Source organism: Spea bombifrons, chromosome 13, assembly GCF_027358695.1.
Source record: "Spea bombifrons isolate aSpeBom1 chromosome 13, aSpeBom1.2.pri, whole genome shotgun sequence".
In the NCBI taxonomy this organism is placed as follows: domain Eukaryota; kingdom Metazoa; phylum Chordata; class Amphibia; order Anura; family Pelobatidae; genus Spea; species Spea bombifrons.
The window spans coordinates 1,187,868-1,207,168 of NC_071099.1; the positions used below are offsets into that span (position 1 = coordinate 1,187,868).

The 19,301-nt window shown below is 39.0% G+C and overlaps 1 protein-coding gene across 2 annotated transcripts; it reads right to left on the reverse strand.

The window, feature by feature from the left end:
* Nucleotides 1–433: 433 nt before the first annotated feature.
* LOC128471649 (CMP-N-acetylneuraminate-beta-galactosamide-alpha-2,3-sialyltransferase 2-like) lies at nt 434–18,789 on the reverse strand. Of its 2 annotated transcripts, none has more exons than XM_053453613.1 (7): nt 18,649–18,789; nt 4,715–5,401; nt 3,842–4,035; nt 2,102–2,281; nt 1,469–1,514; nt 723–842; nt 434–628 (listed from the first exon to the last, which is right to left on the reverse strand). In XM_053453613.1, exons 2-7 carry the CDS (start codon nt 5,000–5,002, stop codon nt 461–463), a joined length of 996 nt encoding a protein of 331 aa, XP_053309588.1. In that variant the 5' UTR covers nt 5,003–5,401; nt 18,649–18,789; the 3' UTR covers nt 434–460. The 2 variants fall into 2 exon arrangements, with proteins under 2 accessions (XP_053309588.1, XP_053309587.1); XM_053453612.1 differs by lacking the exon at nt 18,649–18,789 and adding an exon at nt 9,534–9,718.
* Nucleotides 18,790–19,301: the final 512 nt, after the last annotated feature.

The window sequence follows — 19,301 nt, forward strand, 5'->3', positions numbered from 1 at the left end:
ATTACTGAGAACTCCAATTTACCCCGATAGCTTCCTCTTACTAACTAGGATTAATACCATTCTACATATAGTAACCTTATCACATTTACCATGAATGCAAACAAACATTATCCGCCAAAAATGATTAGAATTAAAGATATCCCAGATCTTCGCTCCTTAAATGCCACCTTGTGGTGTCCGTGGATATATTTATCAGCCATAATCTCAGCCTAGCATGTTTTCCTGGATTAGAGAAAGTATATTGAAATAAAGATTGTGCCTTCTTTTTCCTCTGGTGTTTCTATATATTTGTTTTTAGTTACTGTATTTAAAATTTATACCATTAAATGGACATTAGTAGATCTGCATTTGACCACCAATATGTTTGTATAACTTTTTTTTTTATTATTATTATGAAATTATCAAAAAAGGTTCAAACTACTGGTACGCTCTAGCTTTTGTAACCATGCAGAGTCATGATTTATTTATAAAATTTCAGTTTTCCTTCCGTAGATAATTTTGTTATGAGTGTCGATTCAAACTCTGCATTGTGGACCCCTGTCCAGCGAAACGCTCCAGCAAATCTGTTTCTTTCCCAATAGTGATGCCAGTTCCCATTTCCGTCTGCTCCGAACCCAAATACAGATACCTACAAAAAAAAGACGTATCAGTGAAGAAAGAAAATATCCTAATATAGCAATTATATCATTATCTGGCAAAAGAAAACAGTTTACTACACTCACCTCATCACATATATGTATAGCAAAGAATATCGCCAGCATTCCAGTAGATGGATATTTCCCGTGATGATTGGTCCAGTTATCATGAATATATTTAAAAAAAGCAGGATTAAATATCAATACCTAAAAGAAATAAGGCAAATACACATTATTGAAAGTTCCATTATGTTTTAAGAATTAAAGTAAAAAGCTGCTACTTCCACAGCTGTCCATCAAACGTAGTGATGGCAAGCAAGCAGTCCCATAATATTTGCCTGGGAACAGGGTAAACGTGCTCTGCCCAGTTCAATCAAACATACGTTCCCCTATAGATGCCATATGGTAAGCCTATGGAAATAACATGTATGTTGTAATTGTTGCCGATAAGACAAATGCTTCATATCAGAACAGTCCATGTAGCAACTGAGTCAAGCAGCTGTGTGTATCCAGCAGTTGGCCACATTTCTGTCATTTATGGGCCACAGGCCTTAAAGTGCCAGGGCCTTTTGGTACCAGTTCCATCCCTATTCACCGTATAGCTCTTGGTTGGAACATAGAAGGTATACATCATTTCAACTAGTGGTACCCTTAAAACTGAACTTCGTGCAATTGCCTATTTTAGTTGAAATTCCCACTTAATCCTAGGTTACCCTACTATCGACTGCCGAATTTCCCATCACCCATTTTTTAGCTATGCTAGCTCAGGGAAAAGATCACCGGAGTCGGAGATGGAAGCATCTCAAAACATCTAAAGTTAAAATAACCCTCACCTTGTCTTTGTCAGCCTCAATAAATTTCTTCACCCTTGTGTAAGTGCTGCAAAGAAACAAAAGAACACAAAATGAATGACCGAATTACTAGCAATTAAGGTAAGAATAAGGTAGAACATAATGTAGTATTCTAGGAATGAGTTTGTTAGAAGAACCCAAGAGAATATGGAGTCTAAGGAAAAGACCTCTGAGGTCCCCTAACCTTATGTGACTTTACATGTTTTTCTACACAGGCCCAATAAAAAAAAAAAAAAAAAAAAAAGGCATTTACTTGAAATAAAGAAGCGCTGTCTGGAGTATGTTGGCCAGGTAGTGATTTGGAGATCAGTACTTTGAGCATTAAAGAAGAACATTATTTACTGGAATAAATTACCTATCAAGGTGGGGAATAAACACAATTCCTTTTAATAAAAAAAAATAAAAAAATGAAGATGTAAAAGTTGCTGACCCAGTGATTACTCTGACTGCCTGTGGAATCATTAATAGATTCTACATTCTTGTGAGAAGAACTGTGCTTAAAAATTTTGGGGTGTTTTTGGCATCCTCTGCATCAATAAAGTGGTAGAGCTTGAACTCATGGAACGTAAGTTCTCACTGTGAGATTTCGTAGTGTGAAAGCAGGGAAGTACTTACAACGTGACTTCTCCTGTTGTAAGAGCACTGGTGATCCATTTAAGGTCCTGTAGTTTGAATGGGATCAGCACCATATGGACTCCGTGCGGTAGATGTACAGCACTCTCTGGGTACATAAAGTGATGAGTTGTTCGAGAGCCAACATCTGCTTCAAACCCTGAGGTGCGAGCTCCATTCATTCTAGAAGAACATACTCAAAACTTCAAACTGGGACCCTTGAGTAGTATTAAATAATGTTCCACATGAAAATCATGACTTATTTTAAACCTTAAGTCACCTATATTCAAATCCATGATGAATGGCACCAAATGGAAGGCTTAGGTATCATCAAAGCAGAGAAAAACTATAAAATGACTCAGCACCATACCTTAAGACCTTGCTCATTCATGTCGAGAATAGTATAACACCCCAAGAGCTCAACAAGAATTATGAAAAGAAAAAAGAAAAAGAAACACTTTACAGTTTCAGTCTACTTGATCACCAACAGGAGGAGTACAAGGCATGCGGTTACAATGGCCATCTGCTAGCTGGTGGAAGAGATATACATAGCTAATAGAACACTGATTTGATGAATTATTTTTACAAAAAACCTTTACTCAACGCAGTAACTCTTGAATAAGTACGGTATTTATACGGTTTAAATCATTTGTTTGTAATCATTGCTTTAGTTTGGCCAGGCCTGGGATGTGGGCTGAAGCTAATCAATTGCACATGCTTGGTTGGATAGCGTAACTGCCAAGCCACTTTTAAATGAAACTGGATACTTACAACTTTATACAGAGGACCAAACCTTATAAAACATTATATGACTTGTGCACAATACCTTATTGTTCAATATGGGAACATAAAATGGAGCCAAGATGCAAGATGGGAGCCAAACACTTTGTAGTTTATTAACTAAACCGGGAGTCTGTAGATAAATTTAGGTTACACGATACCAATCTAGCAATGTAGGAGAGCTAATCCTATCGAGTTAATACATGATCAAATTGTTCTTGCATAATCCATAGCTAAATTGATGGTTTTCAAAATACTCGTGAGATGATGTTCAAGAAACCAGCAGGAACACAAGCCTAGCTCAGCCCTTCATCCAATGAAGTCCAAAGTTGTTCTAGTGCATTAACTCCGAATGCAGAAATGTTTTGACTGAGCTAACAATCAGAATGTTCTTAAAAGGGGTTCTAATTTTTTTTCTTAATTATTCAGTGTAATATGTATCAGGAAAAACACACACAGAATGGCATATGTTTTTGTCCAAATGTCCATTAAATCAGAACTGCTGCCTTCACAACTTTAAGCCTTATTGAAACTACTAATGACTTGTGCTTTGTTGCCAATTGTTTAGGCTTTTTATTTTAAACCATGGAAGCTGGGGTGGTAGCTTGTGGCAGAGCCAGTATGAACTAATCAATTTATCATCATTTGAAATTTCCATAGGCGTCATATGTATCCCTCCCCTGGGATGAGGTGGTTGGAATCTCCAGAATGTTTTTTATAATATATATATATATATATATATATATATATATATATATATATATATATATATATATATATTTATTATACCCTGACCTGTGGGATGGAGAGAACCTTAAAAAAGAAAAAAAAGAAACCTAACCTCTCCTCCGAGTCCTGCTAGTAGAGGTTGAAGATAAGCTTCATTGAACAGACTTGGTACATTGGTAGTTTTGAAACTGCAGCTCTCGTATAAATTCCCACTGTAATTTAAAATCCTTTTACCTGAAAATGAATCCATGGGAATCAATCTTCTCCCCATGTCCAGATCCTTTGAGGTTCCCAGAATTTCCCACCACAGCACAGCTTCGGCATGGTCGGTTTTCTTGTTCCTCATATGGATTCCCAGTAGATACAACCTTGAACATGCGCTCCAAAATTCCCGGAATGGTGCTTGCATTGTTTAATCCTTGGAGTTTCTGAAATAATAATAATAATAAAAAAAAAAAAGGTTACGCGTCTACTGCATCCTATAACATTGAGAATGTTTTTAGAAACAATGTATCTAGGCCTCTGTACGCTTCCATAACCTGTGGCCATTGGGACTCATCGAACAAACAGAGACATAAAGTATATTTTTCTTCCCGTCAGTGGTGGAATACTGAGGTTATAGACCCAACTACTGGTAACGAAAATTCCCACTTTTCAAACTTTACACTGATGTTGAATTGTATTTATTTTTAGATGTGTCAAGTTTGACAAACACATGAGGGCTTACCAGGTGGTAATGAAAGAAAAACTTTTGATCAGTGTGATAATAATAAATCAAAACAATTCTGTATGAGGGCAATAATAGAAACCTCAAAACATGCAAAGGGGCCTCATAATCATAATTAACAAGTGGGTATAAAAAACTAGGAGAAAAAAACAGCGGGAACAGAAGGTCAAACTTTGAGATCCAAGGGTAAGAAATTTAGTGCAACAAGGAAAATACAAATTATAATAAACCCCAAAACATTGGAAAAGGCTTTTGATAACCTCCCCATGTTGCAACAAATCCAAAATTTTGAGTACAAACTCTGCATACTATTTGCAATTTACCAATACCACCATTGTTTTTTATATAAAATGTAGAGTACACGCTGTGGATTTTCTTACCAGCCACCACTTCTGAACATGCGCTGGCATCTGCTGATCCTTCCTCGTGAGAAGAGGCTCTATCGTTTCGTTGAACCGTTCCTCATACCATTCTGTGGTTTTCTTCTTCGGCCTACAACGGCCACACACGCATCTGTGTTGATCTATTTGGTCAACCCTTTCCACGGGGTTTGAAAAGTCAGCGAAGAAAGAGAGATACATCAGGAAGACCGTCAAACACACCACTGGCGGGATCCAAACGGTTCTTCTATAAAGAAAAACCCGGCAGCACAGGCGTACACAAACCATGGCTTGATCCTCCGGATGGACCCAACAAGTTGTGAATTCAATTTCTTAATTCACCGGTCCCTCCATTATATAATGCTTGCGGGCTCTTGTATTCCATGCTGACAGACGAAAAAGCAACAGAGCGGTTTTCTGTATCTACTGAAATATCCTCTGAAAGAGTAGAAATCCATCTGCTGCTGGTTACAAAACAGATGACAGTCGCCTCTTCAGCTAAATAAGGAACTAGATTGAGAGCACTTTTATGGCAATGTCTCAAAATCTTTTAGCGTGTTGAATCCAATTTTCCTTTATTTGGGTCAGAAACAGTCCCTGAAAACAAGACAATTCTAGATATGCAAGCCTCCCAGGTACTTGTTATCTTCAGATCTTGACCGCAAATCTATTGTTCCTTTACAGCGCCTGAATAAAAAACACAAAACATGGTTTTACAAGAACGTCAAACTCTTCCCACTTCTTTGCCAATTTTAGTGGTCTATAGGAAAAATCTATAATAAAGTTTTAAGTGGACTTATCCACAATCAAGATTCTAACTTTGGATTTCAATGGCCTACAGGCTGCTGCACCCGGTTAAACAGAAGAATAATAAAGAAACATGTATTGAATGTTGCTCGCAGACAACTTTGTGAAGTCTCATGAAATATCCTGTTACATCACGCTGATTGACATATATATGGCGTGATGTCACCCTGTCGTAAACATATCCTGAGATGCTGAACCCAGGATCTTGGTAATTACGAGACTGAACCCTAAGAACCTAACCACCATACTATGCTGCATCTGTTGGCAGCTATGATGCAGGCGACTTTCACTAAATGTGATTTCACTTCGATCACCAGAAACTCAGAGACCTTGAAACACATTATTTACCGCTGCAAGAATCTGCAGCCATTGTCTGCTTCAATTAAACCCTTGAGACCTTCCCCAGACTTGCTGTCTCCTGCCAACAAACGCATTTAGTTTGCTACAAAGTCAGCAATACACATATCCATTTGTAAAAATGCTACAGGCGCGGCGCTCTGCCATTAAGCCTCCAACTACTTTCAGTCAACTCAAATTTTTGTAATACGAAATTATATATACACGCCATGTACCAGGAGACGCAATTGATTTTTATGTCTTTACTAAATGCCCTGGTGGCCGTCTTGGGAACTGCAAGTAAAAGCACACGCTCGGTTACCACCCTTCCCCCACTACCAGCCCTCCTGTAGTTAAAAGAATAAATAAAAGAAAAATAGTCCCTCTTTCACATTAGTTATTTAATGATACTTTAAGAACACATAAATTGGCCAAAAAAGGTTTTGTGATTATTTCTCCAGCCTTTAAGTAGTTCTCATTTTTATTTAGATAGCACCCAAAAAATCTACTGCATTACAGTAAGTCAAAGATACGATAAGATTAAAATAGACAGAAAACGTCACGCTTAAGAACATACGCTGTATATTTTTATAAAACAGATACATAAGCAACAATATTTAATATGATAATTTGTTTTATTTGTTAATCTTTATATCTCAGACATAAGTTTATTTCTGATGACACTTGTATTACAGAAATGTTTCTTTGTCATCCAACCATATTAAGGGCATACTTCATTTCCTTGCCTTCAACTCGTTGCACTGCATTACAATCTCCCCTTGATGATTGAACTATGCATTATACAGGGCCAGCTCAGTCCTTCTTATGAGCAAATACGCCAAGGATGGCTCTTTATAACGGCACGCTTATCTGTGAATAGCCACCTTGCGAGAGCTCCCACTGGTTTTACAGCCCTCTGGGCAAGTCAGGGGTAGTCAGTGGACCTCTCCAACTGGCCCATGATCCACACTGCCTGCAAAAAGCAGGACAGGCAACCTGGACTCGTGGGAGGTATGGTGGAAATCACCATGTGTAATGGATCCAGAGTTAATTCTACTCATCAGCTCAGCTCACTCTGCTAGGGGATTAAACTTGCGCTATACTGCGGTTGGTTTGGAGTAGGATGGACCGGCATTTAGTGGAACTGAAACTTGGTTCTCATTTCAGTTCCCCTGGTGACTTACTCTATGGGTTTTTAGGAAGGCTGTGGAAGCTACAGCTTCAAAGTGGCCTGACGATTCTCATCATTGATTGGCTGCTTGAAGGGGCAAATGGATATGAATAGATCCTAAAGATCTATCTAGGGCATTTCTCAAAGAGATGAGACATGCAAGATATTTAATAAGCCATCGAAAAACACCTTTCTAGCGAATTAAACAGCTTTGAAAACCAGATTCTTCTAATGCTGGTGTATAAACAATTTATATAGCACATTCATATTCTGCAGCGATGTACAAACAGGACATAACTGGGACTTACGGAGAGAAAAAGTGAGGGGATCCCTACCTGAACGGGCTTACAACCTCCAAGGCGATGGGAGTATTTTACACAAGAGGTGAACGTGGGAAGGTTGGACCAGCCACACAAATGTATCACAGTGTAAACATTGATTAAATAAATATCATCAGAGCGACAGCCGGAGCGAGGCTGGGAAAGGCGAGTGGAGGTGAGCTAACCTGTCTTCCTTGAAAAGGTGGCCCCATCAACGTTTCACACGTATGTAGCAGAGACATGTCCTCAGACGGTATGTTAAATCAGTCTGAGCAACTTTTAGTGCTACTTGAAACTCCAAGTTCCCTGTTTAACTGTTCCAGTACTTATCTATTTCGCAACTCCATGTGTGAGCATCAATATGAGCAAAAGCGTACCTATTTCCATATCAAACTATTTTAGAACAAGGTTATAATAAAAACTAGATTTGGGCGCGCGGCGGAGTCGTCATGTTCTGCTTTGTATAAAAAAAACAAAAAAAAAAAAAAAAATCAGGGCTGTCCTGGACAATTTGGGACTGTTGGCAGCTATATGGATGGAAGAAAGTGGGCTAACAACTCAAAAGATTAGACTTAGAGTTCTAGGGTTAATGTAAGGTTAAGGATAGTAGTAGTGCACCGGTTGGGTCCAAGATCTATTAATTTATTATCTTATTTTAAATTTAATAGGCGTTTTTAAATGCATGATGTCACAAGAGTGAGCTGAGTGGACAAACGAGGATCAGCTCACTCAATGTCCCTCCTCCTCTTTCAAGAAATGAAAAGAAAACAATATGAACAAAATAATTTCTTTATTCGTTATTCAGTTTGAAAAACAAAAAACGCAACAATCGTGTTTGTTTTCATGTTCTCCCGAATACAAATGCAGAAGTCTAATAAAAAATATAGATATGAGCCCAATGCATAATAGAAGTGGGAAGGACATACGAAGTACATTGGGGTCAATATTGTGTCTATGCAAGGCAGAGGGGGTGTATAAAGCAATTTGGGCTTGATTGACATGTGCCTGCTGAAGCCATATCCACTGAGGTTGCACCCCAAGTATAAAAGGTCGTCAGCCTAATTGGGTGATAGAAGAGCACAGCAGCAATCAACGAGCAAGGTTCTATTACGAGGGGGCTCTTTTCCGTGTAATCAAAATGTGGGATATGAAGTCAAATAAAACAGAGGACAAGAAGCCCCCCTCTGCGCTGTAGGTGTGTGTGGGGGGGCTGTACTGGGTCAGGCCTAGGACAGCGACCCCCCAGAACTGCATCACCAGATCATGCAAGCCTAACTCAGCATTCACTCTGGTTGTTCTTCATCAATACGAGATTTAACGTTCAACTCATGGCAACCCAAACGTAAACTCAACGTCTGTTGAATATATAAACGTTCTGGCATAGGATTATGTGGGATTATGGATGCTAAATTTTGTTTAAATCATCAGCAAGAATGTTGGCAGCCTTTTTAAAATTCAGTTTTATCAGGCTTTTTAAAAAAAAGTACCACCCAAGACTGGAAAACAAGACATATGACACGCTATTCACTAAGCTATGACTTTTAGGATCCGATTGAACTAGCTTTGCCACATTCGGAGACTCATCTGCCCCAAAGCCGTGTGTTAGGTACAGACAGATCCTGCCAGGTTGGATAGAAGATCCAGCAGTTTGAATATAAGAATTGAATGTCTAAATTGATCGCTATGGAATTATTTCTTAGAAGCTATCTATAGGACGCAACATTTTACTAACCCCCCCCATGCTTCAGCCACAAACACATTATGGTTATTACTATTGATTGATGTAGTAACATCATATTTCAAAGCGCTATACAAAGGGATACCAAAATAAAAGCAAATACCAGCTCACAATTTACATCAAACAGTTAATAAGATATAAGGGAACAAGAAGCTTAACTACATGAATGCATGTTGGTACAGGAAATATAATCAAATGTTTATGTAAAAAAAAAAAAAAATTACCGGAGTAAGTACAATTACAATAAAAGCACTGTTCTTTCGCAATTCTGTGTCCTTGCCGTGTACATTTTTAATGGTTACATTTTGCACATTCATAGCTAGAAAATAAATGCTTCGTATTGATGCATCCCATTCTGGGAGTCAAATAGTTAAGCACATTTATCCAATTTAAAGCGGAGAGATCATGTATTCCGATCATGTATTCCGTAGCGAAACAATGACTAACCTGACTTTAACGTCTCTGCAGCGCAACATCTGTAGCGACAAGTCAGCGTTGTGTGGCCCCCAAAAGTCTCCTGAGCCGGGAGTCTTATCCCCAACAGCGAGAATTAAAGAGTCAGTGATCAGCTAGGCTGGATAATCAAAGGGAATAACCCCCGCCTTGCCTTCTCTCCCGAGGAATTTGTTGCCTTAGGGAGCAAAGACTGAAAGTAAAAAAAAAAAAAAAAAAGTAGTAACCTGATCAGAGGAGAGACATTTCAGATCTCAAGTTTGTGTCGTAACGAGATGTTTTGTGCCAGATGAGGAAGGTTCTGCTTTAAAAGGGAGTATTTAAAGAATATATAAAAAAAACAAAAAAAAAATGAAATCTACATTTTTCCATGTTTTATTATAGACTGTGCAATGCTGTGCCATCGAGGAATTTACATCCAAGGTGTCCATAAAAACCACAGAAAGCCTATATTGCTAAATAAAAATAAAAAACACAAAAAAAACTTGCAGCAGGGACATAAGACTGGTTGTCAGGACTGTAATGGGCAATTTGAGACTCTTGGCAGTAGACATGCTTAGTGCGCCTTATGGAAAAATTAGCACCGATTTAATACTCCAGTTGTCCATTCACCCCGATGAAATCTATAATTAGCTTTTATATTTAACGTATGGCTTTCTCATTAAATGGTTTTAAGGGGAAGGACCTGGTAGGTATTTTTGAAGCCCCCACTGCACCCAAGATTTGCTTAGGATAGCAAGAGAACGGAAGACGGTCAGTAGCTTTAAATTATGAACTTTAGCCAGAATTAAGCACATGATTAACCCAAAAAACCACCCACATTAGCCCACGGCTGGATTTCCACAAAAACTCTTTCAGATATTAACAAACAATTCAGACACGCAACGTTACAATGTTGTCGATAGGCTAACAATCCAGACTGATCATTTATAAAAATTGGCATTTTGTGTCAAAATAAAGCTGCAGAGTCCATCAAGTTCTCTTAACCGATGAACTGGAGATCTTTAAAATGAGATCTAAACCCCTCGTTCTATAAACCAAGCGTTTCAAAGATCCATGCGCTACCATAGACCCTTTTTACTATCGCTTCCACTCAATGTATAATTTAAACTCTTCGTCTAGTCTATAGTTCTGAAGCTCTTTACACTATAATTATTAACATTATTCTAACCTAGAAAGGAAAATGTCCATCTACAGATTCCATTACAAAACACAGCGTTCTTGGCGGGCGCACCCAGTGAGTCAAGGAAATGTAATTTTAAGTAACTTAAAAAAAAAGGAACATCGACCTGGCGGACTTCAGGAATAAAAATTCAGAGCAAAACTTTACTGTCGCCTGTGAAGACTCCCTACGGTCCAGACGGAACTGGAACACATTTATGGGAAACTTGCTTTAATTTGAATAAGCGTCTAGGCAAATAAATATGGCGGCCCTTTCGTATGTAAATAAAATAAATAGGTGTTCTTGCCAATTTGTGTAATATTTGCCAGAAAAACACTACTCTCTACCTGTTGTTGAGCTCAGTTTCCCGAGGGTGCAGCTGGGCAATCGCCATCATTTCCTGTTTTGCGCACCATTTATAAAACATGTTACCAAGCGTTGGAATGCTGTTGAGTAAGGAGCCAATCAGGAAGGGCGATGGGGAGCCACGCACCATGCTGTTGGCTGATCAGACAGGAAGTGCAAATGCAGATCTCCTCAGAGCTCTCTTTTTTTTTCTCTCCCCACAATACCCTGTAGTATGTGGAATGGATAAACCCACAGAAGGAAAGCAATTATTCAAGTTTATTCATCCCTCATAGTGCAGGGAAGCACTTTATAAGTTGTGGTGAGCAACATGTAAAAATTATACATGACCTGGGGGAAAAAATGGCCGACATGATAACCCTAGCCTGTATGTTTACAATCATGAGCCGCACACACGCAGTTTACTTATGCCTTGCGGATTATAGTCAATTATACATTTGATGGCAGACCAACTTTAAGATTATTTTGTATTAATTTGCATATTCAAAATGCATGCTGGGATATTTGTGATATGCAGGCCCAATCGTATTCACTATGCTGACCGTTTTCTATATAGAGAGCTGCAGCAGGACATGGGCCCCTAAGCTAGTCCGTTTCATGGGGCTCAGAATCAGATGTGGGGCCCCTATAGTAATCATACCTATAGTATTCGCTGTCACTATTGACATCTGTAGACCCCGAGGGATTCATAGGTCGCAAAAGAGCCTCATAATGTTATTATTATTATTATGTATTGTTTTATATAGGGCCATCAAATTCTGTAGCGCTGTACAATGGGTAGACAGGACATAACAAGTAGTATGTAACATAACAATATGACTTACGGAGACAACAGGTGAGGAGGGCAAGTCATTTAGCTGCTGACATCCATGGCCGTTCATCGTGTGAAATCATATGATGTCTTATGACCACCATTCATTGCTGCAGGGTTTGGTATCCAAGCAACAACAAAAAAATACCCAAAACACACAAAACAAGAAAAGAAAGTACAAATACAAACATCCCCATCGCGGGGCAACAGCAGACCTTGCCAACCTACGCATTCATACCTCCCAAATGACCCACTTTGGGAGGTGCAGTCCCTCTTTGGATGAAAATTTCTGTCTTTCCATCTCATCCTTCTTTTGTTGGGAGAATGTTTGGTAGTTATGGGTGCTCTATAGCATTAAAAGCCACAATGAGATGTGCATATAATGTATGTGAAGAGCATACAACGTCTATAAATTAAACTATTAAGTGTACTGACTAGATGCCAGCAGTCCCGAATTTAATGGGACAGTCCCGACAACCTTATATCTCAGTTACTGGGACTGCTCTAATCAGGCAGAACTGCAGATGTTTCACTGTACAGACCAATTTCTTCTTCTTTTTTCTTCCTAAAAACCGCACGCTCACAATAAACATTTAGTTTTTTTAATGACTTGGTTGTTATTTACGAGCTGGTGTCTTCTTATTGTTAATCTTGCCGTTGTGCCAACATGTGCTTCCTTAGAACTTTGTGCGGAAGAACTTTTTTTTTGTTGTTGTTGAATAATTATAGGGCTGACATAGTTTGCAGGAAGATCTGTTACTCTGTAATTCTAGACTGTTAAATACTATCTTCCCGCTCACTTAGCATCCATTTAGCTTCTCCCCGAAGGCCTGGTAATAAATGTTTCACAGCTGCCCTAAATAGACTCATAAGTTTAACCCTTCGGAGCCACGAGATTACAAAGGGGGTTATGGGTTACATGTTTTATATACACCCCCCGTGTATCCAGAATACACCCCATAGTCCAGGGCTATTATCTCAATGGTTCTCTATCAAGGCATCATGTATACAACCATGATAAATGTGGAGGACCCTTTTCCCCCACTGTTACCCCTTCTTTTTACTTTCTCTCTTATTAATGCTTTATTTCATATTGTCCTCTAAACTGGTTGCGTGTCTTCCCTAGAGAGGCATTGTTGAAATGGCCAAAATTCCAGCATGGGAATTGCCCCTATAGCCTACCCACTCCCTTCCCTCTCGTCTCATCCATGTTAACAATTATTATTATTATTATTTATGGTTTTATATAGCGCCATCAAATTCCGTAGCGCTGACAATAATATCAAACCAAGGCACCAACAAGAAATCAATGATACACACCGAGCAGTTGCTGAAAACGTATTCATGGGCGTCCACTTGGCACCCCTCTCTCTCCTCCACATCAAAAAACAAAAAACAAAAAGAAGAGCGTTTCAATTCCAGGACAATGCATTGTCTCAGATTGAAGCTGCCCGGCCAATCCCGGACATGTGGTCACCCCACTCCTTGGTCTTGTCTTAGATTCAGGATTTATGCCTATCCCATTCATGTTTTAATCCCGTCACTGTATTAGCCTCTACCACGTCTGATGGGAGCCTGTTCGATTTATTTACCACCATCTCCTTGTTTATTTAAGAACTTCAGCTATTGTATTTCTCGTTTGCTTTGCAAGATATCATCATTAAAATACAGGGATACGATCTGTAGAGATTCTTTGCCCTTAGCACATTTAGATTTTTTTGTAAGTCGTGCGCAGAATGCTGTTCTTGGCTGCAGATGTTGAGCCCGCGTAGAAGAAGCATTGCGGTGCTAAGAGATCACATTGTGCTTTGGACATATATTTGAGATGAGCAGCTTTCCTATGTACAGTTATGTAAGCTAAGCGCATGTTCTGGCACGAAGCACATTGTGTATAATGAATTAAACCGCAACTTGCTTGGAATTATTTAAGAGAAGCTGCAGGAACAAGTCTAGAGATGAGATACATCGTATAATGTATTATATTTTTTGAACATGTAGAAAATGGCACGTCTCCTCACTTTGGGAGAGAAAAACAACTTAAAGTATGCCAAGGGAGTATTTAAACGATAAAACCTCTATATAATTTATTTTTCATCGGCATGTCATTGACCTTCATCCGAGTCCAGAAATCTATGCTCAGTGTCAGCCAGAAAAAACATTGAAGAACCAAACCCCAGGGTCAGGCCAGAAAAAAAATGTACAGCCCTAAAGCTGAACCTCGATTTTCCACGTATTTCATTTTAAAGCTCAGCACATTAAACACAACCAATAAAATTCCACTACAGGAGCGACTGAATCTCCAGGATTTGTATAATTATTCCAACTCCATAAGGGTTACTCCAACTTTAATGCATATGATAGCAGAGAGGTCCCCTTAAAGGATTTAAATTTAAAACATGTTCTTCAAAAGGAAAAAAGAAGAAAAAAAGAGCTAGGAGCCGGGAAAATGGGGGGAATGGGTGAATGCATGTGGGGAGATTCTATAGAACCCCCATGCATTTGTAAAAGCAACACCATGAAGATTTAAAGGGACCACGCAGCTACCATATACTGGAACGTGCATATGATGCCTTTACATTTATGTGGGATGGGATAAGGAAATGGAAATTCACTTTAAAAACAGAATATTTTAACCCTGGTCTTGCCACAGATCTTAGCTTCCTAAATTTAACAGTCACTTGTCTTAAAAAATATCAAAAACAATTATAGTCATAAAAAACAAACAAATAAAAAACACAAAAACAAAAAAACCCACAAACTGTAGGTAGATTTATTAAATGGGTTAGTTATGTAAAAAGCAGCGAGGAAGTTGGCAGTGCTTACAAAGGAAATAAACCAAGTGCGGCACCATTAGTGTCCCCCGGAAACGCAGCATTGTGCACAGGCAGATACATCAACACAGAGAATGTCCAGGTATCACCTTGATCCTCCACGGTCATGCATTCTGCAATGAATTCACTGATGTTCCATATGGCTTAACGCATAGGGGCGGATTTACTAAATGGAAAGTGCAGCCTTTATACGTACTTCTGTTGGGATAGACGCCAACACCACTGATGTGGCAGTTAATTTAGTCACTTTTTGGCACAAATACAGAAACAATATTTATACATGGCATTAACCACTTAATACGGCATGGGCATGAACCTTTTAATTAGAAATTTACTTTTTGGCATGACTGCCACATTCTGAAAATTTGTGTCGGAAACATTGTATACAGTTCCAGAAATACATAATATAAATTATCCATACAATCATTGGACCTTAAGACATGCTATATCTGTGTCTATTATATATATATATCCATGGCCATAATCTAGAGCATATTATTGCTTGTTATATTTCCTTACAACAAAGAATTCATTACATTGAGTGAGAAATTCTACTTTTTAGATTTATGGAGAAAATGTGTGATTTATTTATTTTTCTGTGGTCATAATCTACTGGATGTTATTGCGATAAATAACATTTGTTGAGGGAATCTGTAATAACGACAGATTCAGAATTAATTGGACTACTTCAGTGTCAATGACCTGAAAATGATGATCGTTACAAGAAAAATAGTCCCACACGAAGAAAAAAAAAATCTCCCTCTCAAAAATTTGGTCGGCCGCCACATTTATGCTGTGTGGTTTGTAAATAAAACACTGGACTATGGAACTGGAAACAGATGATAAAGACCAAATAAATACATGAAGAATGCAGTGTGAGAAGACTGTTTAAAACTTAAATGAAGTGATATGATACATACTTAACACATTGGGGGCACACTAACATACCTCCCAACAGTTGTGGTCTTTGTGGGGCAGTCCTGGTATTTGGACGCTGTTCCACTGCCCCGGGTAGCTTCCACACTGTCCCACTTTTGCAGGCAGCGGGGAGCGTTGGGTGGCTGGGGAGATCCTTAGACCTCCTCTGACTGCTTTATTAAGCTGCAAAATCAATGGAGGTCTGTGCTGTCGCAGTGTTGTTAGTAGTGCTGGGTTCAAAGCTTACTCTAACTCCCACTCGCTCTAATGCTATACACTCACACACGCTATCTCCCTCACTCCTGACCAGTGACGTAGCATAGGCCAACTAGGGCTGGAGGTCCTAGTTGAGGCAGTTCCTCTGGTGCTAAACCGGGGTCAGATCGCCCTCTTGGGCGATCAGGCCCCCCAGTATCCCACTTCTACATGGGCCAGTTACAGGGGAGATCCTTGATCTCCTCAACAGACACGTTTACACTATGAAGGCTGTGCCCACTCAGTACAACCCCGATTGTCTCCATTAGAAGGGGCTGCACACCTTTAGACATGAAGCGCATGGATTTAATGTAATGCACAAATATGTATATATTTCTCAATTTACCACCATCTATCAGTGACGATTGCATTGCAATTATATGGTCAGACCAAGTAGGACGTTGTAACCCAACGGACTCCAGATTATTTTTGCAAACTGTTCACAGCATTAGAAATTGTTTAGCCCCAACCAAGATGGTGTCTGCCATATAGGAGAAAATGTAAAATGTATATAAGATCAGAGATAAGTTGAAATATGACAATTATACATTATATTAACTTTATTTTAGATTTAATGGAAGTTTTCTTTACTGGGAGGGTGGTAGATAAGTGGTACAGCATACCAGCAGATAGGATAGGTATGCCATTGTGTCTATCTTGAATTTTACCCTAATTGGTTAAAATGATCATTAACACGTCTGTTCGTGGGTTGTCAGCTTATTTAAAAACTGCAGCGCTTGCTAGAGACAGACGCAGGAAACGAAGTTCATGGCCATAACAGGATGATCCACCCAGCAAACCGCTGTCCTTGTGATCATTGTGTTTCCTGTTAGTATTGAACAACAATATCGACAGCAATTTCTAGCAAAGATTTCGCAATACATACTAACCCGTTCTCGTTTCTATACCACTACTGGGGCATCATGATTACAGGCAAGATGGAGGCATAGACAGTGGCGGTGCTCGGGGTAGAACCACCATCATACAACGCATATAACGCAGTTCCGAAACATATAAGGGGTTAAAAAAAATCAAAATCTAGGTTAAAAATGCACATGAACACATCGTTTTTTTGTACCTCTAGTGCACCTGCTTTTGGGGGCTACAACTCCTTGTAGTCATGGGAGTTGTAGTCCACAAAACCTCATTGGTCTGTTAAAATAAATAAAAACATTATTTACATTAAAAATGTGTCCCATCTATTCATCCCCCACCCATTTTTATATTGAGGAAGGTTGTTTTTTTTTTTTTTAAATACTACTACTAATAATAAAATAAAAATAAAAACAAGGAGGCAGTTCCAGTTACATAGACAAATGAACTGGGAAGACACGGAAGACTAAGGACCGCATCTGATAGATTAGCTACATACGCTAGAGCCACATTTTCTTTAGCAGAATGGGAGAAATGGCTGTGCAGATTTAGCTCTAATTACTTATACCCCACACCCAAAAATACATACAATTTTTTATGGGATGTGCGTACATGAAAAAAAATTTTGCTGTATGGGTCCAGACTTTAAAAGTTTTCGGTACTTTCCACATTGCTGCATTTTTACCTCCTGAAAGATATATATCAGCGAAACGCGTTGAGTGTAAGAGGCCTTTTTATTGTTGCGGACATTAGCTGTGTTCTTACCTATTTATTTACAGTCTGTAGTTCTATTTATTTATGTATCTACTGATATTATCATTAAGTGGATACAGCATTGTTTTTTGTTTTCTTTTTGCACTTTATATCTTCAGCACCGTAGTCTGAGGAAAGATGTAGTACTTTACAAGGGGTTCTATATGAATCAAACACTCTAATATGTACAAAGTGCACCTTATATCTTTTATATCTTAATCACTTTATATCCATCTGGAATCCTCGTCTTTGCAGCTGTTCTCGGTGATACTGTACTCGACTCCTCTAGGTTTGCGTAAGGAAACTCTTGTTATTGCGATGAGACTGTCCTATCGATATCTCTCGTGAGTGCAAGCGAGTCTACATGTACTACACTATAAGGTGTTATTTTGCGTTTTATGTTTTATCTTTTGTTTGTATAAGCGCCCCGCTGTGTTTACTATTGGTACCTTTTGGCTGCCTGGAATATTCATAGCAAAAGGCAGAAAGCGCCTCAAACTTGGAGGGTTCCCAGTCATCAGTCCTCAGTTCCTTAGTGCAAGTTACCCTCAAGGTGGACAAAACTTACAGCAATCAGCCCGGAAGCGTGATGTCATCCATAGGCTGAGGTTATTGATCTATTAACGGATAGGACATCCCGAGGACAAGGAAGCCTGTAGCACCTACCTGGTTTCATGCCCACCTATGATTAGGCGCCACTAGGCATGAAACGTGTAACGAGCTACAATATAGTCTTCCTTATCCCTATGGTGTCCTATAAGTTTATGGATCGTTGAAGATTTGTACCCTCAGATTATGTATGTCGTCACTGTTCCAGATTGAGTGCCGTCCTTTACAATGCCCCAGCGTGAGTGGCTTTTGGCATGTCCGAGAATCACATGATCTTATAGTAGGTAATCTAGTTTATTCATTTACATGCTGTGATTGAGTAAAAGCGGTATTTAAAGCACATGGTATAAAGGACCCATATGTGATCCTTTATTAGTAGAAAAAATTCTGTCAAACTACAAAGAACACGTCTTATTCCTAGAAGCTTTCTGGCTCAATTACGTCTCTTCTGCAATATTCATAAATCCCTTTGCTACATGGTTACTAGAAATCACATAATCGCTCTTCTCATCACGCTTATTCTTTTCTTACCTTAAGTATTCTGGCGTCTTCAAAACAGTCCAGAAGATTGCCGTACAGCGAAGAGACTGAGTTGCACAAGCGAATGATCTAACTGTGAAACATTCATGCTCCTATCCTTCATACAGAACCTCCCCCGGTGCCTGGCAGGAAATATCTGCGTATGATTAGGGCCAGGGAAGGATATGTTTTGCTAAATGCAGCGTGATGGAGGGCAGAGAGCATATTACATACAGTCCTCATACTTAAAGGAACACGATCATAAAAAAACCCAAACATTAGTGAGAGAAGTAGAACGTCCTTTTCTGCCATGGAATTTGACGGCAGATAAGAACTATCGGGCCCGTCTAGTCTGCCTGTTTTTCCAGCTGTAAAGAGTAAAACCTTGGTCTTGTCTCAGATTCGGGGTAGCTTTGTGCCAGTCCTATGCTGTATTAACATATATATTTATGATATATATATAATATATTGCAAAAGTTACTTCGCCGTTTGCTCTCAGTGTAATAAACGGAATACACCGCAGTCAATGACATAAAAATCCCCACCAGCCAATTTTATTCAATATTTTTAATATTTCAGTAAGATGTGAGAATAAATATTGCCCAGAATGTTGCAACATCCTAATTATCCTTTATCCTAATAATTTCCTGATATGGGAGGGGTGC

What these genes read in the sequence shown, in the direction of transcription:
- LOC128471649 (XM_053453613.1), bottom strand. Translation starts at nt 5,002, where the DNA reads ATGGTTTGTGTACGCCTGTGCTGCCGGGTTTTTCTTTATAGAAGAACC. An exon ending in TCCCATGGATTCATTTTCAG is followed by an intron (nt 2,282 to 3,841) that starts GTAAAAGGATTT and finishes ATGTTCTTCTAG; the next exon opens with AATGAATGGAGCTCGCACCT. An exon ending in CTATACATATATGTGATGAG is followed by an intron (nt 629 to 722) that starts GTGAGTGTAGTA and finishes TTTTTTTTGTAG; the next exon opens with GTATCTGTATTTGGGTTCGG.